The sequence below is a fragment of the Pogonomyrmex barbatus genome, unplaced genomic scaffold (assembly GCF_055798465.1).
Source record: "Pogonomyrmex barbatus isolate J1 unplaced genomic scaffold, ASM5579846v1 scaffold11, whole genome shotgun sequence".
NCBI lineage: Eukaryota > Metazoa > Arthropoda > Insecta > Hymenoptera > Formicidae > Pogonomyrmex > Pogonomyrmex barbatus.
In genome coordinates, this window is record NW_028297107.1 from 726,585 (window position 1) to 752,955 (window position 26,371).

General features: G+C 39.0%; 2 protein-coding genes across 3 annotated transcripts; both read right to left on the reverse strand.

Annotated features, from left to right (window-relative positions):
• Positions 1–44: 44 nt before the first annotated feature.
• On the reverse strand, positions 45–11,149 carry LOC105426717 (neprilysin-1). 2 transcript variants are annotated; one of them, XM_089071227.1, is made up of 16 exons: positions 10,793–11,149; positions 9,379–9,988; positions 7,669–7,888; positions 6,053–6,160; positions 5,484–5,698; positions 5,130–5,261; positions 4,972–5,070; positions 4,448–4,641; positions 3,678–3,765; positions 3,277–3,453; positions 2,965–3,068; positions 2,454–2,509; positions 2,070–2,356; positions 1,749–1,907; positions 1,567–1,643; positions 45–1,484 (listed from the first exon to the last, which is right to left on the reverse strand). In XM_089071227.1, the coding sequence occupies exons 2-16, from the start codon at positions 9,580–9,582 to the stop codon at positions 1,385–1,387; spliced, it is 2,220 nt and encodes a 739-aa protein (XP_088927353.1). In that variant the 5' UTR covers positions 9,583–9,988; positions 10,793–11,149; the 3' UTR covers positions 45–1,384. The 2 variants fall into 2 exon arrangements, with proteins under 2 accessions (XP_088927353.1, XP_088927352.1); XM_089071226.1 differs by having other exon boundaries at positions 3,678–3,864; positions 10,793–11,145.
• A 675-nt stretch (positions 11,150–11,824) lies between these two features.
• On the reverse strand, positions 11,825–26,323 carry amon (prohormone processing protease amontillado). Its single transcript, XM_011638071.2, has 12 exons — positions 25,208–26,323; positions 20,354–20,458; positions 19,554–19,821; positions 18,991–19,028; positions 17,885–17,961; positions 17,304–17,568; positions 16,510–16,722; positions 16,190–16,290; positions 15,132–15,365; positions 14,773–14,937; positions 14,351–14,468; positions 11,825–14,255 (listed from the first exon to the last, which is right to left on the reverse strand). Exons 1-12 carry the CDS (start codon positions 25,361–25,363, stop codon positions 14,091–14,093), a joined length of 1,905 nt encoding a protein of 634 aa, XP_011636373.1. The 5' UTR covers positions 25,364–26,323; the 3' UTR covers positions 11,825–14,090.
• Between the last annotated feature and the right edge of the window lie 48 nt (positions 26,324–26,371).

Here is a 26,371-nt window from a genome sequence, read left to right on the forward strand (position 1 = left end):
ACAATTTTCGATGAAGAAAAGTTGCATAAATTTGAACAAAGAACTCATAGTTCAGATACGTTTTATTTAATACATCTAATTCAAACGTTTCTTTACTGTTTATGACAAATTCTCAAATAATTCAAGAGCGAACATGTAACATCTCTTCTCTGTAATTTCATTTAACTAAAGCAATGTTCAAAGATATTCTTGATACCGAAACTTATCTTTGTTATATCGATGGTATTGTCTGGCATTATCAACAAAAAATGGATTTGCCAAAAATTCAGGGAAATATTTCAGATTTACATATCACAGATTTTATTCCTATTATACACATTACTTCTACGTTATATTTTTCAGCACTATAACAACAATGTATATAATATTTTTTATTAATATTTTATCAGCAGCATAAGTACGTATCCTCGTTAATAATTATTGCGTTATCATTAATCGCTTATCATACGTAAACCCAAATTTTGTTGCTAACGTCATTATCGGAAACCACCGATCTATTTTTTTTTCTATGCATTCTTTGAACTTACTTATTATTACAATTTGTTAGAAGTCATTACAAATATAAATTGGTATAGATCTTTGTAATTCGTTATAATTGAATACTTGCAAGCCGTTGCTAGTCAGTTTAGTTCGATACAATTGATTACAATAATTTATTCTTATCAATAATTTCTTTCACAGCATTACGGGCGGATAATGAATCTAAATCTAATAATTTTCTTTGAATTTTAGACGAACTAGATAGAAATAAAGAGAGATAAGCATACGTTTCTTTTTATTCTATATATGATTCTTAAAAAAGCGGTAATTTTCGAACAGCCTTATTCTATAAAATTCTTTAACTTTCGAAAATTAGCTCATTAACAATTAACAGTTCACACTTTATTTTTAAGTTTATTGGACGATATAAATTTTTTATAATTAATTAGTTTCATTTTTTATCTCTTCAAAAATAATTTTTATTAATATCTCTCGTTGTAGATGAAATTAGTAACGATATTTTTAATATTTATTAAAATCTTTCTGTGTATTCATATTTTTATATTCAATAAGGATTTAAAAAATAAATACTATTCTTTATTTCCTTTCACTTTTAATTTAGATTTTAAGGCAAAATTTCGAGAAATTTCGAGATGTAATTTTTCCAGCAAAAGATGAATAAGAATTATCTATTACAAAAAAAAATTATTTAAATTTCTTTAATTATAATGGATGGTTTCTTAGCGTTATTAATTTCTGTATAAGAGAGGCAAATATCAATTCCTGTAGGATTAATTCTTGTTGTGAACTATGCAATTGTCGTAATTGCGAAAGTAAAAAGCGGAGTATAGGAGACTTGTTAAACGATCGATATACATAATTCATAAATCAACGAATGTATGGATCACCAAACCGTGCATTTATTCGGGGGATTCATTTTTGCTCCGAGTGGACAGCGGAAAGCTTCTACGAATGCCTGAGAATTCATCATGACACTATTGACTCTGAAAATGCAATCAATCATTGCGTCTTACTCTCGTCCTATGAAAAGATTTCGAAAGAGAAGATAAGAAAAATTCAAAGTACCTCTCTGGATGAGGAGCATGGTAGTCGAACTCAACGGAGAAGACGTAAGCCTCGACAGTCGTGTTAACGCAGTATATCTGAGAACAAATGTCGTTGACGCTAACGTTATCTTTCTTTTTTTTTCTTTTTGCAATACGAATAGAGGGAGAAAATTAAAAGAAATCCATCCAAGGACAGGTTACCTGAGCGGCACTTATGAAGAAAAGCTGACTTGGACGGAGTCCCTCTAATCCAGGGAGGCTACGATCCTTCCCGTTCGTCAAAGTGTGCCAGGTCTTGTGAGAAATCTGCAGCGCACCGATATCAGCTACGTTCTCGTTCTTCGTCACGTTCCAATCGAACTGTGTAACACAGAATTGAGAAAAGAAATTGTTTCAATTTGTCTCTCATAAGAGGAGTCTTGTTTTGCCTAGCGATGTGCCGGATAGTAAAATTGCCGGATACCGGATATTTTGCCGGACATATCCGACACATCCCTAGTTTTTGTCCTGAAGACAATCTACTTGTACAGCAACGTCGTTCCCGTAGGACTGGACCTTCCGCCAGAAGCTCCTGGCGTAAAGTCTCGCGACGCATTCTATCCTGGTCTCCAGTCGTTTCCACGAGTCCGGTGTGACGCGAAGCCACTCGTCGACGTCCCGTTCCGGTTCCGCTGGTAGTTTACGACGGTGAAAATCAAACGCGTGGAGAATCTCGTGGGCGATCACCGATCCCAGGGTGGCGTGTACCGCGAAAGCCGGCCCGCCGTCCCACGACCATGCCCAGGACGTTATCATCGCCAGGGGAATCCCTTCCGTTTTTTTTTTTTAACAAGAACAGCTTTACTAAACGTTACTCGTCGAGGCCGATCTTCGTTGCGTCGCGTTGCAATTTGGACTGTGACTTACCGATAGTGTTTGTGGAGGATTCGTAATAAGCGTGCACGGAGTAAGGATAGTGACGTCTGAAAATACACAAATCTACGATTTATCACCAGTTCCATTAACCGCGGATTGACTCGAATGACTCGGCTTAACTTATTTTGCATTTGTTCTTTTCTAATTTTAAAACTTAAACTTGAAAAAAATAAAGAATAAGTTAAGCCAAGATTAATTATCTACATTGGAAATGGACAGAGAAAGCGAAGGAGACAAGACTGATGAGTAGCTGCAGTATGTACTAATGTTTTTTATAATTAATTACAATTTAAGGATCTTTATTAATTGAACTTGTATACAATAAAATAATAATAATAATAATTATTCAAATGTACTTACAAATTTAGGAAATAGAATATAAAACTTACAGAAATACGATACAAAAAAAGCGACAAAACAATTATTTGAGAACAATTAAATTTTTTATCTTACAATATTCGTGGACTTCTAATTAAAAAAGTTAGACGAAAGTTTCCTTCACCTTACTATGGCGTTTCTTCGTAACGGACTTCGCTCCTGTGGTTTTCGCATCTGATGGAATCTTTTGAGGACGGTGGCGAAAAAGTCATCCGAATCGATTACGACCTACGAAACAAGGCTGTTCAGGAATACTGATAAAAAAGACAATAGGGACAATTTTAAAGTTTATATTATTTTATCGTAGACGATTATTATCCGTTCTTATTCTTCAGTTAGGAAAAAAATATATACTTTTATTTTGTTTTAACCGTTTTGTTTTAGTTTGTCTTGGCGTTTCAATATTTAAATACGTGTAAAAAAATGGTAGCTTCACCTCGGCCATTTCACGTGACAGCAAGGTGTCGTTGTAAAAATCGGGCGACACGTGAAACTGACCCAGCAAGGAATTCAATTTCTGCAACGCCTGTGTCCTGGTCTCGTCATCCAGCCACGATTTCACCAATATACGTTCAGCTATTGTTTCCTTCACGCGTTCGAATAGCGCGGTCACCTACGGAATAACCGCTAATAATTATTTTGTTAATAAATTAAGGCGAAGATAATAATTAATCCTTTAACTGATAAATATTTAAACAAATTTATATATTATGTATGCGAGGTGTCTGTCTAAACGATGAATGAGGACGTTTCATTTCCTTCTCAAATTCGTGTAATTTGTTGAAATCAATTGGCCGCGGCAGTTAAAGGGTTAAATCGACGGATTAATAATATTACCCTGTTAACCAGAGTTTCTAAGTACTTTGGAGTGTACTGTCGCACGTAGAGCGCACTGATCGCCTCGCTGAAGATGTTTCTGGTCAGTCTGTAACAGGAAGCTTCCCAGTCCTTGATCGCGGTAACATTCGCAATGTCGTGCAACGTGTTCGTGGCGTAGAGCAACAGCAACCCGTTATGAATAATCCTTCGTAATTACAGTTAATCAAATAATCAATACAAGATATACGTTTGAAGCAGAATATAATTATTTACACTTATATATAAAATACACTATTGCTCACATAAGATCTTGGATATTTTTTTAAAATAAAATACATATGCTTGCATAATGTTTTTTTTTTTATTTTAACCACAATAATTTAGCCTTTTTTAATTAAAAAATATCTATCAAAGATTGAAAAACTTACATTACTTTCATTTTGATTTTGTGTCCGGGAACTTTATGAACGACAGGATATATATATATATATTTATATATAAATTAATATTAAATATTAATTAATGTATAATGCATTAATATATATTTTAAAAAATATAAATAAAATTACAAACAATATAAAATACATATATTTTATACTATATCAATTTCTTCAATCTTCTAACCGGTATATTATACATAAATCTCTTTCAAAATTCTTCTCTTTTTCTCTTTGTAGAGAAAAAGCTCAAATTCGCAAAAAATTTGGCTTTAAATCTTGTGAAATATGTGTCTTGAAATATGTGAACATTATTAGTGCATGCGAAATTACAACGATAAATATTTGTACCGTCTGGAGGAGCGACTTAACAGCTTGCCAAGACTGCGGAAGTAACGTGGAGCTGTGATGTAAACGTAGATCTGCTGGTCCTCGGATGCGATGTATGGTGGTCGTACAAGATTCGTGTCGTTATTGTCATCATGAAATTCGTCGCCGTTCGTACGATAAAGTAACGTTGTGTTCAATAACGATTTCCATTTTATCTGTTTCAGAATTATCGAATCAAAATTCTCGTTCTCATATTTTGAGGAAAAAAAAAAGCTCGATCGATTACGGAAGGAACGATTAATTAATAATTAAAAGACCAGGCCAAATCTGTAATAATTTTGTTGAATCATTAATATAATTAATATAAGATAAGATTAGAAAGTTCAAATTGATTGCTAGAATGTAAAAAATAATTCTCATCATCTTAAACGTCCAATATAATTATTTTAATGATACAATAAAATTATTTTTAATTAAATTGATTAATTTTTAAATACATCAGCAAAACCGTTTTCCGCGCATCGAGTTGGATACCGCGTACTTACGTAGCCAAAGTTTTCTTGAAGATAAGTAACGTTATAAGCGACATATACCCTCTGATCAACGTCCACCCAATTGTACAAGTCTTTGTGCTTTGGATAAATCTGAGATAACAAACGCAGTTTATTCGCTATTTCATTACTTTAAAGCGATAATGCCTCACCTTCTCGAGCGATAAGCAAAACTGCAAGAGCAGATCCGTCTCCGACGACTGTTCCTCAGGATCCATATTCTTTGGCAAGAACCCTCGGGCAATCTCTTGAATTCTACGCGATCTTTGTACGTCTCTGTTTTTCTGGAAATATACATCATAACATATTTATATAAAATATACGCAAATTTTTAGAAAAGTAAGAGAGAGAGGCAGGCGACGGAGGAGTCGCCTAAAAAGCGCCGAAAGATTTAGGGGGGGGGAGGGGGGAGTGTATAAGTCCATCGGCTTTCTTTTTTTAGACCCCCCCCCCTCCCCCGCCCGTGTAAAACTCGGGTCAAGACATAAATGTTGAACGATCCTTACCTGGTCTTTCGCGAGAAACTCGTAATTCTCGTACTTGGCAGGGAAATCAAGATATACGGATGACTTTGTGCGATCGTAAAGATCTACGTCGACGTATAAGTCGAAGAGGGGCGCCCCGTTTACTTTCAACAATGCGGAGATCAGAGGAGTGATGTCGGTCGGTGCTGTGCTTTTCGGCGACAGGTAGCCACCGAGTTTGTCTAAAACCTCGTAAACTGCGAAAGAGAGGCTCGTTAAGATTCCCCTTTTAATATCGTACGCGGAGCGCATACTTTGCATAGTAATGCTAACGAGAGATTTCACTTGGAATAAAAATTTTCAAATTCAATTTATCGAAATAATTAGACTAACGAGATAATTATGAGGAAATTTTTTTTTAAATCCGTCCTCATCGAGTATTCGTAATTTTTATCGATCGCTCAGCGAATTTTAATATAAATACGATAATATCCCGATATATATATATATATATATATATATATATATATATACATATATATATATATAGAAAAGGACCACGATATGGGCTAATTATCTGCGAGACTCAGTATCGCACGAGTGATTGTTACCGGGTGTGAAATTCACGGGTCTCTCCTTAAAGCCCCGACAAACATCATAGAACTGTCCGAGCTTCTCGAACGCGGCGACCATTTGTCCAGTCTCGTTCGCCAACGTTTCTAAAACAATAACATAACTCTCGATTAGAACGATTTCCTGGAAGGAGGAGTCATTATTGTTCATGACGAAGGCTAAACTGGGAAGGCGGAGAAGGAGGGGAGGGGGAGGGGGTGGGGGGAGAGGAAGGCACGGCGGCTAAAGATCTCTCAGATGATCTGATTAGCGGCGGGTAAGCTAATTCGCCGACCTTGAATCACGCGAATAGCGTTTCGAAGGTTGCGTAAAAGTAACGGGTTTTAGAGAGGCGGTTTTCCGCCGAGCGGATAAGCAACCGGCGTAACACACGTACGTATATCGATCAAGGTGCATTATTTATAGTACGGCAAGTCGGCCGTTTCGATTTCGCCTCGCATCAGAGTCCAGATAATTTCTCTGTCCCTTTCTTCACGGGGGAGGGAAGGGTGACGTACCGTGACGCCGTGCCTCCCTTTCGCCCTCGCAGGGCACGGCGAGCGCGTGGGAACGTCGGAGAGATCGGGGGGGGGGGGGGAGAGGGGCGGGAGGTTGACCCAAGTTGGCGAACGTTGACGACGTCACGCGGCTTACGCGCCTCGTGCCTCGTTAACGAGATAGAGCTTTTCGATCCACCGTCCGGACTCCGACGTCCGATGTTTATCCAGCTCCCCTTTAAGTTTCGATCCCCAAACTGGGGAGTTATACCATCCCGTCCCGGGGCGATCTATACGCGAGCACAGTTGGTGCCAGTCGCTCGGCGCCAGTCGCGCCGGCGACACCACCACCACTATCGCGCTACCATAGATAGATTCTTACCAAATTGAGGTCGTGTTTCCCTGTCCGAGCTTACTGTGCTCTTTGAATCTCCGCGCCTTCTCGGAGATTAATACGTCGCTATTACGCCCATTTTTTACCCGCAAATCCGGTTCCTTTCTTTCTTTTTTTTTTCCTCTCCTCCCCGTTGGCATGAGGATCGCAATAATCGCGGCGAAAAGAGGACAAAGAAAATCGATTGCCAAGACACTGTCGTTATCGTCACACAATGCTTCGATATTCAATATACTCTTTAGAATTTTTAGTCGAATGTAGAAAAGTTTCTACAAAATGGCGGCGATGTTAGATTTATTTTAATTTCATTCGCATAAAATAGCGATAAAGTTATTAATTTAAATTCGATTTTTCTCCTTGACGCAAAGACGCTCTTCTAACGCGTAAAATAAATTTTGTTTAATATGTTAATCTTTTTAACTGTCGGTTTTGTCATTATTTATTTAATTAAAGGACATTATTATTAGCATTGAACTCACTTGAAAATTGGATAATCGTGGGCAAATGGCATTCCGTTCTAATGAAACCATATTTACTGGGCTGGAAGAAATTGAAATATAATGTGGCAAAATGAGTGGAAGGCACTTTTATCACGTCGTTCACTTCTGCTTCAATGAAGCGATTAACATTTTCTGAATAAATACGAAAATTTTTGAAATTGTTAGGAAAAGAAGGAAAGTTGCAAAAAAAAAGAAAATTGTCGAAAACTTTGCAAAATGCTCACTGTGTATATGCTCGTCGATTTGCGCTTGGAGTAGATTGAAGCTCGCGCTCGGTTGATAGGGTTGCCGATCGCGGAAACCACCGCAGGCGAACTTGTAAAAATCCTTACAAGGATCGACGCCTCGTTTCATGGACGCCAGAATCCTCTTCGAGGCCTCCACGCAAACGTCCGTGTCGCAAACACCCTCGGCCCCATCTCGCTCTCTGATGCAAGCTTCATCCTGAAAAAAACGCGATTATTATCCTTCAATTTTTCTTCTATAAAGTAAAATGTCAATTTTTGTGTTCTGAAAAACCTAAATTTTAATTTATTACATTTCAAGAAAAAGTAAGACATCTTCCTTCATTTTGTTTACTATCTGTATTTTCTTAAGTAACAAATTTCTTCAATTCTTTATGGCAGAATGTACAATGTCAATTTTAATTATTCAATATACCGAATAATGATAATAATAATAATAATAATACGTGAATTCGACTTTAAAAAAATCGTGATCTTTTTCAAGATCTTTTTCGAGATGACCTTGTCGTGAATGGCTTTAGAGTTTTATTATATACAAGCAGAGTTAATATCTTTAATATTTATTATTCTGTAACATTCATCTACTTCATTTGCCGTATGTAAAATCCGTAATTGCGTTCAAACATGATCTAAAAGTATAAAGGTCAGGATAAGGGGTAAAGCCCTGACCTCAGTCGAGGATGAGCCTTCTGTTCGCCTCGAAACCTTACTTACTAGTACGGCTTCGTGTACTGGCGAACGTGCGAGTAATCGTCGCGAGTTATCGTAAGAGTGGTTCTCCGTTCAATTTTTCCCCTCGCGACTTAAGGAAACACGCGCGTGAAGGAAACGAAGGGGAACGTACGAATTTCGCAACGTGAATGCCGACAAGCCGACGATTTTCTCCCCCTCAAGATCGTTATCGCGAAATCGTGGCGGATTTGCGACGAATCCAGCGATTACGGGAATCTAGCGCGGTATTGTTAAACGCCGACTTTTCCTCGCCTTTCTCACCTCGAAACTAAGCTAACGATCGATATAAATTACTCGTGACTTCGGGCAACTACTAATCTCCCATGCTGCATAAGTAAGACGATTACTTATTCCCGTCACGTCACACGTTTCGCACATTTGCAAGCCGTTCCACGCGTTATGTTCGCGAAACACGTCTCCTTATAATCTCCGCGGCGATTTATGTCTCTAATTCCCTAACAGGCTTGTTTGATACGCGTTTGCTTTCTGTTTCTCCGCATGATAACGTCACACGTGTGCAAAATCAGCGCGAAAGACGGATAGTTACGGGCGCGAAGTGGTTTCCCGTGTAAATTATGCATGTGTGAAGAAACGAGCTTTCCTTTCTTCCCGACGGACCTTCGAAGGGAGGAATATAGATGTTTCGATTAACGGATACACGATTTCAGAAAAATTGCAGATTTTTATTCAAAGGCACGAGATAGAAGTCGGAGAGATAGAAATCAGCTATAATAATTTCGCTGAATTTGCAGATTTGGGAATTCAATAACGACGCTGGATTTATTCGCGAATAGGAAATGCGATAAATCACGCAGATAATGTTCTTTTCCATATTCCGCCAGCGTCGGAAACCGATCTTGATTTGAAAACCTACCCCCAAAACTACCCCTTTCGCACGTGACGGGATACGGGACCCGTGATGGGAACGATCGTTAAAAAGGCGAAGGGCACACCTACCAGTGGCGCACATTTGCGCGGTTGCTCTCCCTCCGGCAAGGTCGTGATGAGGAAGAGCACCGGGCTGGTGACCAGGAGGCTGGTGACCAGCATCATGGCGAAGGTGAGGAGCGCCTTGTGCACGGCCTTGCTCCTTCGCAGCCAGTAGCAGGGCACGCAGCATATCCATGTGCCCTGACGCGCCGACCGCTCCACGTGCACCATCGGCTCGTCCGGTAACCCGGCACCCTCCTCCGTGCCCCCACCGACGCCGCTGGCAGCCACGGTCGCGCCCCCGTGCACCCCGCGCGCGCCGCCCCCGCTGGCGCATAAATTGCGGGGGCTCAAGGGCAGCCGCGCGGCCGCGTCTCCTCGTAATCTACCACCACCGCCACCACCAACACCAGCACCACCACCAGCACGGGCCCCGCGGGCCACACGGCCCCTGTAACCCTGGCTCACCGTGCACAGAGCCACATTTGCCGGGTCCCGCCGTACGTCCTGTCCCTAAATCGCGAACCCGCGTCGAGACCGATCGCCACCGGCACGGGGATGTCGATAGAGCGATGAAAATGTGTGGCACCAGCTCTCACCGAGTGAGCGCCAGCTCCTCGAGCAGCTCGCCTCGAAGCTGAAATCGTGAGAAGTGCGAGATCAGATTCGAAATCACTCTTTCAAAGACTACGAATTAAGTCTCCATAAAGAGTGTTACGTCTTTCTATTTTCAAATTGCTGTTTGAATAAGAAAAGAAAAGAATAATTGTTTATATGTTTTTATATTTTTTATAGAATTTTATATTTTTATACAAGATGTCTGGAAATAGCTGGACGTTTTTTATCACAAAGAAATTTTTTCAGTTTATTGAGAATAAATATTTTCTCAACAAAAAAGTGTCGAAGCATGTATAGTTTTTAATTAAGTAATTTTATGTGTGTGTGTGTGTGTGTGTGTGTGTGTGTACACATACACACGTAACGATTAACGATTGAAAATAATAGGCTTTAGACAAAGCTAAAGCGGATAAGCTATAAAGCAAATAAGCTTTATAGGAAGGTGTAAGAAAGAATTTAATTTAAATTTTTGTTACAAATAAACGTGCAATATTAAAAATTCGAAAAATGCAATCGACTATAATTTCTCAATTAAATTAAAAAAGAAATCCGACGCGATGAAAACTTTTGCTAAATCATGAGAAAAATATCTTTTATTAAATTTTATTTTATTTTAATTTATTTCTGATTTCAAATTTCTCAAAAAAAAAAAAAAAATCAATTACCAATCTTTTTGCAGACGAAAGAAGAGCGCGATGATCTTGATTGACAAAAGCTGTCTTGTAACTGTTATTCTACTTTACTCAGATCTTTTCTACTGCAATCAAATTCAACATGTGTGTTCCACAGCCAAGTGAATTTTATTGAGTAAGCTGTCACTTACAGGAATTTTCAGGATAGACAGAACGCGCCGATCGAAATTGACAACTTTGCACAAACTCGCCGCGTTTCTTTGAACTTCACTTCCGATCGGGCGCTTGGATTCGCAAGAATGGGACGTGCACATGACGTGCTCGACGCGTCGTGCAAAAATACTCGACGACGCGATTTCGCGTGGATTGACGTTTCAGCGACGTTTACTGCGATATCAGAGGCACGGCCTGACAAATTAATAAACGCGATATACGGCTCCGTTCTCCGAGTTAACAGTGACACGCGGACCGTCGAACTGAACACGAACGGAGCGGGCACTCGCTCCCACTAACTACCCCGCTCCCACCCCTTTCTTTCCACCCCGCGATTCCTTCCTTGTTTTTTTTTCTCTTATCCTATCCGTGCATCTCCTTTTATCTCCACGCTCACAGGTTTAAATATTTAAACAAATCCGCAATGTTGTAAAACAATGTTTTCAATACGCAAAATTTAATTATCAAAATTTAATTAATTTCTGAATATATATATATATATATATATATATATATATATATCGCACATTTTATATATACATCTCGAGTCAACTCTCTACTATTAGCTTCAATTTATTTATATTAATTAATTAATATCGATTCATTTATCAAGTAATATTTTGCTAACTCTCTTGAATAGAATTATTAATCTTTTTTGTTTGACATTTGTAAAGCAAAATGAGAAATTAAGAAGGATAAATTATACAATAGAAGGTCTACTGTAAATAATTACGCCGGTTGATTAATTAAGTTTATTTGAGCGAAATTATTGTCAAATGTCACAGTAAACATAGAAAAGTCAGAGTAATAAAAAAATATTAAAATAAATTTAAAATTAAGATTATTGTTTATAATTATTATTTATAATGATTTTATGAATTGAAATATAAAGTTGATTAATTAATTAATGTTATAAATATTTTTTTATTAAAATTATATTTGATGGAAAAAGGAAGCGGGCCAAAACTGGTAATAAATTGTAATATTGAAGGTACACTAGATAAAAACGATGCCAGCCAAAAAATACAGATTTTATTCATCCACCTATAACGCATACACAATAAAGTTGATTAAATCCATTTCAACTGCAAGATATATGTAATGGGATGTACATATATAACATATACAGGATGGAGCAGCCTACATCTTTATGACTTGGTTTATCTCTGGGTGCTTATCACAAAATGTCTTGAACAACAGAGATCACCCGAGTCACAAAATTAGATGTCTCACTCTGTATACAAGATATATATAAAATATATGTATATATTCATACAAGCTATCCCGTCGTTGCCGCGTTACCTCTTCAAGGTGGATCTTTTTTTAGATAATTTAAAGATGAAGATCTTAATACGTGAAACTTCTCTCAAACGAGAACTAATCTATCTCAAACTTTAGCCGATTTACGATTAACCTAACTGTAATTACTTTCCCTTGAAAAAGTATGTCAGACCCAGATATTTTCGTATTAGGACACTCGCCTCGAAATCATTTAAGGAAATCCCCCCCCCCCCCTCGACGATTAAGTGCGGCAGTGACGGGGTATCCTGCACGCGCATATACATACACATGTACACATATCTTATTTATATATGCATTTATATTCATATAATTTAATGTAATGCTCAAACTCTCTGTTCGCTACGATTCTAAGGTACATGATCTACACATGCGGATTTGGTAGCATCCGTATTTCGCGTTCTCGTGTCTCTCATAAGCGTCCTCGAGTGTCCCGCCTGTCGCTCTCGTTATAAACCGGATAAACAAAGATGGATATTTTTTTTTTTTCTTTTAATCACGTCTACCACGTCGCGCACGCTACTCCAGAAGTCAGACAAGTAACCTCTCTCTGGGCAACGTATTACGCAAACGGCGTGTCGGTGATTACGAAAGGAAAAGGGAGATACAGACGATCCCTAATTCTAAAAACATTTGCCAAAACTTTACGAAACGAAGAACAGGCAAGAAACGAACGTTGACGTGGTCTTACGGGCATCGTTAAAAAAAATGATTTCTCGCAAACGATCACTCCGATCGGTCTCTGATCAATCCGACTCGCCTGCGTTGTCGAATTTCTCATTTGAAAAAAAAAAAACAATCAGGATTTTACAAAGTGGTACAAGATAATGGTACAAGACTCGAATTATCTCGAGCTGCGAGGACGACAATGATTACACGAAACTCTTGTTCCCGGGATACTCTTTCTAGGCGCTATCGATTCGATAACGCCCGTTAATGCTAAATGTCTCGAGCTTGCCGCTCCGTCAGAAGAGTAATTTTTATTTCGCTATTGAGTAATATATAGTAAATTTCCTTTCGTGTCACCTTGTTCCCCTAATCGTCAAGTTTCGATCGTCGATTTGAGAACTTTTTTTCGGAAAGCTGTCAACGCGGACACAATTTTAACGAAACGACACTTCGCGATATTTACGTCGCATGTTGTTCGAAAGCGCTTAGTATTGATAACAATAATAAGAATAACAGATTATGATAGATAATTGTAATAAATTAGATAAGATATATAAGATAAATATAATAAATTATAGCGGAGATGTATAACGTCCTAAACAGTATTTTTTAGTTCACCACCGTCCAAATATATAAATTAATTGTTTCTCAATTCTTTCCGCTCGGTGCCCAGCACCTATTTATATTACAACGAAGAACTTCAAAGATCATAAAAGATGCGTCAAAGAATGATAAAATTTAATTAATAAATACTTAATTCTACTTTATGTCTTTAATCAGCATAAATAAACAAATTATCTTTGAATTAATTTTTTAATTGCCAAACGCTAGTGTTAAACTTAGATTAGTGTTAAATTAACTTTTTCTCAGTAACATGGGCGTTTAGAAAGAAATGTCAAAGCGCTGAAAGTTGTATAAAAGATACGTATGCTTAACGATGTACAAACTTTGCTGATAAATACGGCGTGTGATATGTAGTCATAGTTGACGTAATAATCGAGCGATTTGGCAAACGCGACTGCAATGAAAAGAGGGTTGATACCGAGGATCGATTTGATCTGCGATGACATCCTATGCGAATACAAGTCAACACGCTGGAGTAACGAACGATATTATAAATTGGCACGGGCGATACGATCGGCGCACAACTGAGTCATCCCGTCAGAGACCCGAGGCATCCCTTCAGCTGCGCGGCGCGAAATCAGGAAAGCAGAAAGGGAGCGCTCGCGTAAACATCTTCCGATTGGAATATCCTATTTTCTTCGCTGAAATCGGCGATAATCGCGTGTACCGTGGTCATCGATATTGTTAGATCGCGCTGAAACGCTCCTCGTGGGCCTTCTTGACAATCGCTAGTTTGGAGTGAGGATCCGCCGTCGATAATCCCGTGTATGGTGGTTCCCTAGTGCCGTGGAGCATCAGCGTCCATTCTTTTAGCCATCCGTGTTGAGGCGTCTGAGAGTTGAAGCTTACCTAAAGGATTAAATCGGAATGTTTGAATAGAGTTATCCTCTAAGTGAATGAAGACGAAAAGAGAGTAAGAAATTCGCACAAACGAAGTTTTTTACCTCCAATAACCAAGTTCCTTGAGGGTACTCTCCCCACGTGTGCGTTGTCATGAACGGCCACTTCGTGAATCCATCCCTGTGATCATCGTCGTTCACTCGGCGACTCAAGATCATAGATCTGAAAAATCACAGAAATTTATTTATATTAATTTTTAATAAAAATTAAGAAGTAAAAGACATTCATACACACACGGGATTAAAGCGGAAGAAAAAGCGCTCGGTTTCATTCAAGAAAAAAGTTAAAAGTTGCAAATAAACAAAAAAAAAAAAAAAAGAAAAAAGAAATATTAAAGTTTTCTCGAACACGAATCCGCGTCTTGTGGATTCGTGTCGATTTTAAAGTGTCGAATTTAAAGTTTGTGGCAAACCAGCGACTCAATTTTTATCTGTTTTATTCCGCTTAGGTCAGGAACATGGCGTACCTGGTGCCCATCGGAGACGTGAGGAACAGCTCGAGATCACCGCGCCGAGTTGCATTTACGGAGATGACGGCTTGCACGTGCTCCAAATAATTGACGGCGTATTCCGTGCCGGCGCACGCGTCAGTTTTAATCTTCACGAGGATGGATCGATCGCTCGTGACTTTCCTGGAGGATAAAAACGGTTCGAAAAACAACGGATTAGCGGCGGATCGAGAAAAAAAACTCGATGGCTAAATCACTTGGAGAACCTCGTCGTTGAAAGTAACGTCGCAAAATATTTGGTCCATTACTTGGATCAATACTCGGTTTCGCTCAGACCACCTTCGATCATTGCCGATCTCTCAGAAAAAGCTACTTACTGAGTGTCGAGCATAGTGCCGGCCTCGCAGTGGTATCTCGGAGGTACCGTTTTCCATTTTTTAGCCAGGGCTACCATAGCGCCCGCATCCAGGACGCCGTATCCGAAAAGATGATTAAATTCGAGTCCGACGCCGTTCATGGTCCAATGAAATCTATCCTTCGCGTCGAACAGAGAATTTCTTTTCGAAGTTAGGACGGTCAAATGCTGAATATCTCTCCAGGTCAGTTGCGGACTGAAATGGAAAGCTCTTATAGCTTGTAGCAGCTTGGAATTACAATGGTTAAAGGGAAACTTTCGTTAATAGAATGATGGCACGCACGGTGAATTTGAACCAAAGTTACACTAGGAAAAAAGTTTAGTTTTTGCTTTCAGCAAAATTGTTTAGTAGAAGTATTCCTCAACAGCAGCCAAATGTTTTGCTTTATATAACAGAAAATTTAATTATTTCTGTAAAATACATTTGTCTACTTTGTAAATCAAATTTCGTATATAGCGAAGCTATTATTTTTGTAGATATAAATTTATAAATGGTTAGAGGTGATATATCATGTGATAATTAAAGCTGTTGCTATGTAAAGAAAAAAGAACGAAGAAAATTCATTTTGTTAACATTTTTTGATTATTGTAACAAAGAATTAATAGTAATAGGAAAAAAATGTAAATAACAAAAAATACTAGTTTGTATTATAAAAAATAATAGTTTATACTACAATTTTGTTCAATATATTTACGGAATAAAACTACAAAATCGAATTTTAATCAAATTATCGTATCGCTTCAATTTTGATTCGCAGATTAAAGCATTTTTTTTTTTTAGTATGTTATTAAACATCAAATATTAATGTAGGAGCGTTAAAATGTATGGAATGTCTCTACGATCTTCCACGTTCACCATGATATAAATAATTTATAAAATCGTAATTTATAAATCTCGCATTTATAATTTATAAATTATAAATACGAGAATAAATTACTTCATTGCGTTAAGAATATAAATTACGCTCTGAGATGTAGTAATGAAAAGACCAAGAAAGAAATAGGAATATGCGTACTCACTTAGCTTCGAGAGCAAGCGCGAATACTCCCGCGGCTTCCGGCGCTGCGGCGGACGTCCCGCTGTGAGTCGTCGTGCATTTTCCATACAGATCTGTGGTAGCCTGAAAAAAGACGCGAATAAAAAAGATAATCATTTCTTTTTCCGTAAAAAAAAAGTTATCGCCGTTTGTGGTTCTCCGCCCGAGAAGAATACACGTTGCTCGCATTTCCATCCAGTGCGAAAGAAGAAAATATTTTGCGCAGCGATTAAAATCGCTCCGGGAGGGACGCGAATAATTCTTCCAGATAATTTCTTCCTGATCCCTACAATAGGTACTTACCACCCCCGTGTTGGGATCTTTGGCGCCGTTGCTAAAGGTGGAAGCCAGGGTGCTGGAGCAGCTCTCGTCGTAATGCGCGTTCTGACCGTCGTTGATGGCACTGTTGATGCTGATGGTCCACATACTTGCGGCATACCCGTCACAATTACAATCGTCCTCCTCTCCGCCGTCCCCGGAGGCCCAAACGTAGATATTGCCCAATCCGTTTCTGCCCTGATGAGAACACGGGAGCAGAAAACGAGCGACATGAATAAGGAATCATGTTCGAAACGAAACAATTTTTTTTTCAACAACGCACATAAAAATAAAAGAGAAAATTAAGATTCTACAAGAAAATTAAGATCGAACATTAAAATTCTTTTAATATGTCGATTTTATTAGATATTAATAGAATTTTAATTTTTAGTCTCTCTCTCTCTCTCTCTCTCTCTAAATATTCTATGGAATTGAAAGAATAAGACTATTCTCGGCTTTTCTTTCCTCCGCGAATAATGGATCGGCACCTGATTATTAGGCTCGCGCGAGAGAAAATTAAAAAGGAAATTGAATTAAAAGCGAGAGTAACGTTCATCACTCGCGATAATCGCTATTAGCGCGAGCGCATTTTTCCCATCCACTTTCTCTTCGACTTCCTCTTCGAAAGAAAATTCTGACTTTATTTAACACGAGAATTGATAGCGAGAACTTTAGCATAAGGCGGTAAGGATTTTTATCGTTATCGATACGGGTTCAGCAATCAGCAATTCTATTAATCTCGCTAATGACCTCTGGTGAATAATTAATTAAGGGCGTACCTCATTAACGCCACGAACGATGGCCCTCATGGTAGCGTTGCGCGGTCCGTCCACCGTTTTCCCGTCGTCCGTGGGTCCCCAGGAGGCGCTATAAATATCTATGAGATCGGGCTCGTGGCCCATACTGTTCGCCTCGATCAGATCGGTCATGTAGGGTTGGTCCAGCATCCGGATACCGGCGATCTTCGAGTCGTACGCCACCCCGACGCCGCACACCCCGTTGTCGCGCGCGGCCGCGACCTCCCCGGCGCATCTCGTGCCGTGGCTTTTCGTTTACAAAGGAGGAAGTGGATAAAGCTTTAGAACTTTCGTTATACTCCGCTTACTGCGGCGCGGAAGAGTTTCGCCGCGCGATTCACGCCGGGATGTAGGACGCGCCTTTGTTTTACTTTCGAACACAAGTGCCTTTGTCTCCAATGCCCTCCGTTAAGAACGCTCGTTCGCCCACCCTCATCCCCGTGCGATTCGTTTATCTACTTCTTTCGGACTACGGCCCGATTAACTTCTCTCATTGTATTCCTTCCTCGGGACGTAATCCTTTGTTCAAATATAAGATATATAATGCATACACCCGCTCTTACCTGTTAAACCAGTCGTCGGTGTACCTCGGGTACGGATAAGGGTCGTTACTGCTGAAGTCGTAAGAAGCTTTCGCGTTCTGAAAGGGAACGTCGATTTCGGCGATCTTATTAAATCATCAAATATTTACGGCGCGCGCGAAATTGCGGTTACGCCGGGTTTATATTTATATTTAAACCCGAGCCAGTACAAAATCGATATCGAATCCTAACGAAAATAATGATAAAAAGACGGCTTTGCATGTTCGTCGTTAAAACGTTATAAGTCGTCGAATGTTACACGGAGAAACACAATAACTCCAGATTTTTTCCGACGAAATATTATAAATAATTATTCTTCTTTATCTCTACGCGGCCCGCATTTAATCGTTATCTGAGGTTTGGAATTCCTGACGTGTTTCTATGAAAGGTGCGCCAAGAATGGCATCCGTACGAAAGTAGAGAAGAGAAAATATTTGCTACATGCTACAATGTACTTTAACATGCTACGTTATTAATATTAAATTACATTCGCATATTTTTCGTAGAAATATTAGATGTAAATTATTAAAATATTAGATGTAATTAGATGTAAATATCGTGCATTTTGCAATAAATTAGTTTTGCATTTTGAGACGCGTTGCAGTTTCGCGAAATCTTTTTTCTCAGGTTTATATGCGATTAACTTGTATTAAATCGGTGCAAGAAGATTCATTTAGAATAGACCGAAAACAAAAGTACAATTTTGAGGACAATTTTTGCTAAAACAATTATTAGCTTCAACGTGATTTTTGCATCTTTTAAAAACTTTAGACATTATTAAAAATGAAAATTTTATATAAAGAAGTTTCGTATCTAAAGTATCTAAAAATTTGGTTAAATACAAATTTAAAAATAATTTTATTGAGCAAAATAATTACGCAGATTAATTTAAACATCATTAAATATTAATATTAAAATTTGTTTATAATTTAGTATAAATATTTTAATGGTTTAATAAAATTATTTTCAAGTTGTATCTGGACTAGAAATTTTTATATTTTTCAGCAAAACCATTTTTTTCGTGTAGTAGAAAAATGCGAAACCTTTTGCGCCGAAATATTAATATTACAACAAATACATATGCTTACGTAATTATATTTAAGATCCGGATGCATGTAATCGACACCTGCAATAGAAGCGGAAACGTAGCAATTAGTACATACAATGCGGGTATTGCGCGTCGATGGTGAGGGAAACCCCGACATTATATACGATGTTTAACGTAAATAAGTATATTCCGAGTATCGCGAAAAAGAAGGGGATAACGAGGGGATGATGGCGAACGGCGACGGCAAGCGGCAAAGTGGCAATTTTGTTTCTTCGTTAATGAAAAGCGGTTGCCATTAAAAGGACGCGGACGGGCCAACCTTGTTATACCATTCGCCGAATACAGTTATCACGGACGCTCGGAAAATACATCCCCCGTCTCTTTCTCTCTCCCTCGGTGAAACGGGAGAGCGTTGCGTAACACTCGCGCTACCCTCTCGACGCGATATCGATTCAAAGCTAGCCAGTTCCCTCGAACTGCACTCGAGGGCGCGTGTAATTTAATTTTTTGCCCGTTTTTTGTCTTCGGGACGATCTCCATATTTGCTTGAGGAAGAAAGGAAGAGAATTAAACAAACGGGGCTGAAACGTTCCCTCAACGTACCGTCGTCCATGATGGCCGTCGTCACGTTTTTCCCCGTGACACCCTGAGCCCAGGCGGCCTCGACGTTTAGATCCAGCTTCGGTTTGCCGCCGTTCTGCCCGACATTCTTCAGATACCATTGGTACTTGAAAAAGGGATCTGTCGGATCCTTGCTCGCCGGATTCGTGGGATTCTTAATTTCGTACAGCGGCACGAGGTTGTCCACGCTTAGGGGCTTGTAACCCCTTTTCACTCTCTTGAAGCCAGCCTGTTGTATAGCCATGGCCACCTAAATTTTTATCGTGCTTTAACCCTCTTTACGTCGTCCTCTTTAAATACTAGAGAGGAAAAGGCATCGATATTGCCTGACCCTTTTGCTACCCTACGTCGAGGTAAACTCGACACAATACCTCGCACAACAACCTTCCGTATTGTTCCCCAAACATTCGAAGAGATTGTATTTACAATCAGCAAAATATACTTTTGAAATTTCCATGAATATCTCCAAGTAACATAAGTTATAAATTATTATATATTAAATTTAGATTAAATTTAGAATAAAATATTTAATTAACAAGAAACTGTTTAATGATAACGATTTTATGTTCCATTGCGGTAACAAGAAATGGGACACTCTCGTGTCTAAACAGGCATGTAAAACCTTTTCAAGCTTAATTCTTATCGTAATAAAAAAATGACGCTAGAACGACCTGATGATTCTTAATCAGCTACATTAACATTTTGATAAGTTCCCTTTTTTTTTTTCTTTACGGTGATAATTGTCGCGTAGGTGCGACCTCGCAAAGGAGATATCAACTTACCATAGGGTCGACCTTTAATCTTCGCGTGTGCGGCACAGATCGTTTGCTTCGTACATGCGGTAAAGCTCTATGTACGAAATGATACTCCGTCTGACTGCCCAATACCTTTAAAAAATTTTTAAAGTTTTACTCCTTAAATTCACTTTTAAATTTAACTTATTTTCGGAATAAAAAAAATAAATGGAGTCAAAGTAAGCTGAATCTCACAATTAGTTAAATCAGCATGTTAACATATTTTTTTCCGATTACGAATGAATATTTTACGCACTTTATCAAAAATGGAAGAAATCCTCTTTTCCTCTTTTGCGTTATATTTTATTTCAGTATGTATATAGCACGATATACGGAAAAATGACATTTATATAATTTATAGAAGGATTTATAAAAGCACACAAATATTTTATTTCAACTTATATATGACTTATATACTTTATATATGAAATATAAATATGAAATATAAATATAATATTTTATTCCATTTATATCTATATTTATATTTATTTTGTAAATAGTTATGTCATGATTACAAGTTTTCTTCTGTACATGAAAAAAGTATAAAATCATAATGTATTTTATTATTTTCATTCTTTATTTCTTTCTCTTTTTTCTCGACAAAAAACTTTTTAATTCCGTTCGCCGGAGGGTTGGAAATCAAACGAATGACGACAATACATGCAAAAAAGGAATGCAAAATGAGTTAAACTTAATACCTGGGAGGAAAAAAATCGTAAACGAAATCCCTGAATGCGGAAATTTTAATAGTACACGGATTAAGAATGTCGCTCATTTTTTTCTTTTTTTACATCGATTCTAAAACGTCTTTAATCCGATTCCCCGTTGTGCCCACGTCGGCAAATAAAGAGAATTTTATTGAGATAAAATAATTAGTTTTCTGGGCCGCGTCGTAAATAGCGAAGATCTCGGCACAGCGACTATTTACGTAAATCCTTGTTGCGGTTCCAATATGGTCGCCAATAGTACCGTCGCGGAAAAATGGGGACAGGAATCAGGATTGTTTTTCCCCAGTCTGGAATAGTTTCTCAATTGCGCCATTTTCTTTCCTTTTTTTTTTTTTTGTTTTTTTTTGATAAATATTTGAACGCTGCCTATTTGTTGTTACATCGCCGTCGTCATTTTCTCGCGAAATTAATGACGTTGTCCGCGATATAATCTGTGAAATGAGAGGGAATGACAAGTTCGACAACTTGTTAAGCTGCAGGCGGATTCTCCTAATCGCTTTAACGCGTATCTATGCTTGTGCAACACAAAATCACTGCCAAACATGGCAGAATTAATCGCGTTACAGTGGAGGCGATCGATCCCGACGATAATTTAGCCTCCACGTCCCATGGCGGTTAATCGTACGAGACAGCCAGGAAACAGTTTTAATCGGAAGAAACTACGTCATCACGCTGGTAAATAAAGCTTACAGGATATCAATTTTCTCCACATTGGTAAAGTTGCATCAGAAATCGTTTATCTAATACCGTATGGTCGGTTATCGGTGATATGACCACAAACAGGGAGATGCTACGTAAAAAAAAAAAAAAAAAAAAAAATAAAAAAAAAAAAAAAAAAGATCGAACAACATTCGTGGAAACAAAATTCCTTCACGCGAGATCATGTTTTATAAAAAATTAAACCGACAACGCTAAAAAAAATTGGCAATATCCTTTTTTTTTGTTTTATGCTTGTAACGGTGAGAAATGATGGATTTAACACCAACAGTAGAAAAATATAAATAAAAAGTAATGTTTCGTTAAAGGAAATATGGATGACTTTTTATGAATTTCAAATAATTTAACTCGATAGTACTTCAATTTTTGCCATTCTTCTGAATAAAAGATACAAATTTAAAAGATATAAATTTTGATTCATTCCTTGAAAATTGCAATTTATATTGCAAGTAATAACAAGTTCAATTTGTAAAAGTTAATTTAAAATTAAAACAGAATCCTGTTTTTAAAAAATTTTATTCCATATTTTCATATTACTTCTTCGTGTAAAGTCGTTATCTTTCCTCGTTAATAACCACTCCGTGTACGCGTGTCAACACAGAAACACGTGTTGTGATTTTTTAAACCAGTCCCATTTTCTCGGGTATTGATCTCGAAGTAACTTTGTCTCGTTTCGATGCAGACTAGGCTAGCTCAATTAAACTTGGCCAATAGAAGCTTGCGTTAACTAAGTCTGATTTATGCGAATTCTTTTTATTAGCTCAATTCACAAGTTTCGTTTATTACTTATTCAACGAAGTGATAAAATAATTGTTAAGTTAAGTTAAGGCACGTATAGTAATTAAAAAAGGATTAATCCTTTTTTAATTATTATATTACAAAAATTATTATCATAAAATTTTCGTACAATATGATCAGTGAGGTACTTTTTACTTATTAAGAAAAAAGTTCTAGTTATAAAAGAAACACGATAGCAGTTCGTTTAAAAAGCTTCCACTCGATAAGTTACAAAGGCAGCTCTTATAGCAAGTCGAGGCTTTTCTATAAATAATATAAGCTCAAATAAATGTCTCGAATAACGCCCGAGCCCCTCTCGACGATTATTAACGAACTTTCGCAAACTTGGTTTTTTTTTCTCTCCCTTCATAAATGGAAGTACATCAAATTATAGCGAAAAAAAAAGATGATTTTGTTCGAGCCGAGCCGCAGTTTATTTTTCATATCACGGAAATGAAGTATTCGAAAAAAATTATTTAAGCTTTCCATTTCCTCTTTTCTCCATATCGTAATATCTTTGATAAACCGGTTTGTTTGCCCGTGCTATTCTACTCTGAAATATTACTGTTACACATAAAGAAATAGGTATGTAAAAAATGTAGAAGCATGATACACAACCGATAGAATATCCAATATATATTCCGCTGTAAAAATGTGATAATAGTCAAGTCGAGACTTTATCGATCAAGATGTATGTTTACGTCAAGATATGAGATTAAAGGGAATTAAAATATTTAATCACGTTTCCCCACGTTTTATACATCACCTTTAATATTACATTCCATATAATATTATTCTTTCTTCTTATTACAATACTATATATTTATAAATTAAGATATATTAAAACGTACAAGATGTACAACAAATTGTCATATGCTGTTACATTTATATAATTATGTAACATAATATTTATTATAATATTATGAAATAAATAAAATACATTGAAACATGAAATAAACGTAACGAATTATCATCTGTATATTGTTGCATTATTTATTACAATGTATCGTGCATATAATAAAATGACTTCGCATGACGGTGCACCAAGCGAACGGAACGAGTGATCGAATTTGCTAGCGATTGCGGTGTTCCCGCAATCAGTGGAGTACATCAAACTGCAGGCGGACGTGGCGGAGTGAGTCTGACGCGTGGCGTGGCGTGGCGTCGGCGTGTATGCGTCAAAGGGTCGCGAAGTCGATACGAAATATAGGTACTTAAGCGGACGACAACAGCCGAAGTGCAGCGAGATTTCCTCTCTGTTCTTTCTTTTTTTTTTTTTTTTTCCGCTCTCATCGCGCGACCAGGCTGCTCAGATATGCGCGTCGCGACACGCATCCCCTCGGATCTCCATATTCATCGACAGAGGATAACGATGCATGTGAATGCGAAGCGCTCGTCGATCGATTCTACACTACTTAAAAATTTATCAGCTTCCGCTGCAAATACCCCCGGACTTTCGCCGTTGGAGAATCAACGTTTCGAAACGGGAAATTCGAGACACGCGTGATTCGCGTGAGAAAATCCGCGCATTCGATTCGCGCGCGTATTATTTCCCTCTCGCGAGAGAGAATTTTTCTGTGCCATTTGTGTTTTTTTTTTTTTTTCTACGAACGATCGACGTATCGCGAAGCTATATTTAATTAATTTAATTCTGGTAACAGGCTATTAAAAATGTTTCTTTGCAAAAAAAGGGAGACGTGGTGCGAGATCAATCGGCACGGGACGCCGATGAATGACGCCGTTTCTATCGGACAGCCCGCCCGGAAAATACAACTGGAAACACAGTGCAATCTGTTACGAAGTAATTGGACGTGCTGCGATAGAAATCTCGGCGGTCCTGCGGTTTCGGTAATCGCGATAGTAAAAGGGATATTCGCGTCCTCTCTCCCTCCCGCGTCCACTCGTCAGCGATTAATCGGGCATGTAATCAATCTGGAAACATGTGGGATGACTCGCGCCCATCGTTCTCGGAATTTCGTGGTGTCCTCATCGATATTCTCATCTCGCCATCGGCCGATGTATAAATGCTAGGCGGATATCTCGTTTTCGTGACATTTATTGGAGAATCGAGTTCAACCGTACATAATGGACGCTACATAATGAACGGATACATAATGGACGGATATATATATATATATATATACATAACATCCCCGACGGCGAAGTTTACGGACGTGGGGTACGAGAGTCGGACGGGAGAAACTTTTATTTCGAGAGAGAGAGAGAGAGAGAGAGAGACTCTCCGCATGCCATTTCTCGCGTATTCAACTCGACGCTTGAACGCCATACGTCGAGGAAACGAACGACTCGCGGAAGACATTCGCGCAAAGTCGTCAAAACGTTTGACGATTTTTTTTATCAATCATATGTTCCTGGACTTTCCTCCGCTCGCGATTTGGACACCTAAATCTCCGTTGAAGCGCGCTCGAGATAAAGGGAATGAGAATCTAGACGGAAGGGAAGGAAAAAGGACAAGAAACAGAATTCTGTGAGAAATTATCAATTAATTGCTGCGCGCTTAATTAACGTGTTCTTAAGTACGACAGTATCCACGTAATTTTTTTTTTCTTTTTTTTTTTCGTTTCTCCCCGTGGTAGTATCGTTAAGGAGGCGGACTTACCGGCCCGAGATTGACGAAGCCGTTCCTCAGCGCGACGTTATCGGCTTCGTGCCTCTCCGCAGGCTGCCGCATCCTCACCAGGAACGTGTTGGTAAAGACCTCGGCGGTCGTCGTGCCGGCGAGGACGAGGAGCCCGATCACCGCGAGTAGTAGCATCGTGACGAGAGGCGGCCGGCGAAGTAGCACGTCCAGGTCGTACTTCGCATTCGCAGGTTCGGGGATACTGGACACTCGAGGTACTCGGCTACTCGAGGTACGCGACGGTACTACGAACTTCGTGGCGGCGGCGGCGGCGGCGATGGTGACGGTGGAGGTGGAGACGGCGGCGGCGGCGGCGGCGGCGATGGTGGTGGTGACGGCGACAATGACGACGACGGAGGCGGAGGAGGCAGAGGCGGATGCGGCAGTGACAGTCAGTTCACAGACACATAACGCGCGGACGACGAAGGACCGGACAAGGGCAGGAAAGAGGGAGAAAAAGGAAAAAGAGGAGGATATAGCTCTTTTTCCACCCCGGCGACGATGACGGGTGTCGAGCGCGTCGCTCGGCGCTACAACGCGGTGGATCCGACCGGCAGGAAGTGGAGGAACTCGCGACGCGGACGTGCGACGCGGACCACTGAATCCATCCGGGTGGCGGGATACCGCGTCTCGATACCGTGTGAGAAAAATAGGAAAAAAGAAGAGAGAGGGAGAAAGAGAGAACTGACGATAACGACGACGACGTTTAACGCGCAAACTCCGAGTTTCTCTTCTATGATACAAAGATACGCGAACGAGGGAAAAAGCTTCCGACGAGAGATCCGCCGCTCTTTCCTGAATGTTTTTTTTTTTTTTTTTCGGATCGCGTTTGATTAATAGAACGTGGATCCTCCGAGAAGAACCGGGAAAATGAAACGAAACGCGCAACGACTGGAAAAGGGGTGGAAAAGGGGGAGCTCGATTGCGTAGCCGTGCCGCGTAGACAACGAAGCGAGCAGGTGATAAACCTTTTGGATGACGTCACTCGATATATTGATCAAAGTGGCGGCACGACGTCCGCGACTAACATGGGAAATTTGGCAGTCGCGCGTGCGCGAATTCGTTTCGTTTCTTGAGGATAATAAAAAATATTCGAGCAGAATTCTTAAATAAGGCGTTACGGAGTAATATATATCGGAGTAA

What these genes read in the sequence shown, in the direction of transcription:
- amon (XM_011638071.2), bottom strand. Translation starts at nt 25,363, where the DNA reads ATGCTACTACTCGCGGTGATCGGGCTCCTCGTCCTCGCCGGCACGACG. An exon ending in GATTAAAGGTCGACCCTATG is followed by an intron (nt 19,822 to 20,353) that starts GTAAGTTGATAT and finishes ATAAAAATTTAG; the next exon opens with GTGGCCATGGCTATACAACA. An exon ending in GACGGCCATCATGGACGACG is followed by an intron (nt 19,029 to 19,553) that starts GTACGTTGAGGG and finishes CTTCTATTGCAG; the next exon opens with GTGTCGATTACATGCATCCG.
- LOC105426717 (XM_089071226.1), bottom strand. Translation starts at nt 9,582, where the DNA reads ATGGTGCACGTGGAGCGGTCGGCGCGTCAGGGCACATGGATATGCTGC. An exon ending in TTTGCTTATCGCTCGAGAAG is followed by an intron (nt 5,071 to 5,129) that starts GTGAGGCATTAT and finishes TTGTTATCTCAG; the next exon opens with ATTTATCCAAAGCACAAAGA. An exon ending in GGAACGACGTTGCTGTACAA is followed by an intron (nt 1,908 to 2,069) that starts GTAGATTGTCTT and finishes TGTGTTACACAG; the next exon opens with TTCGATTGGAACGTGACGAA.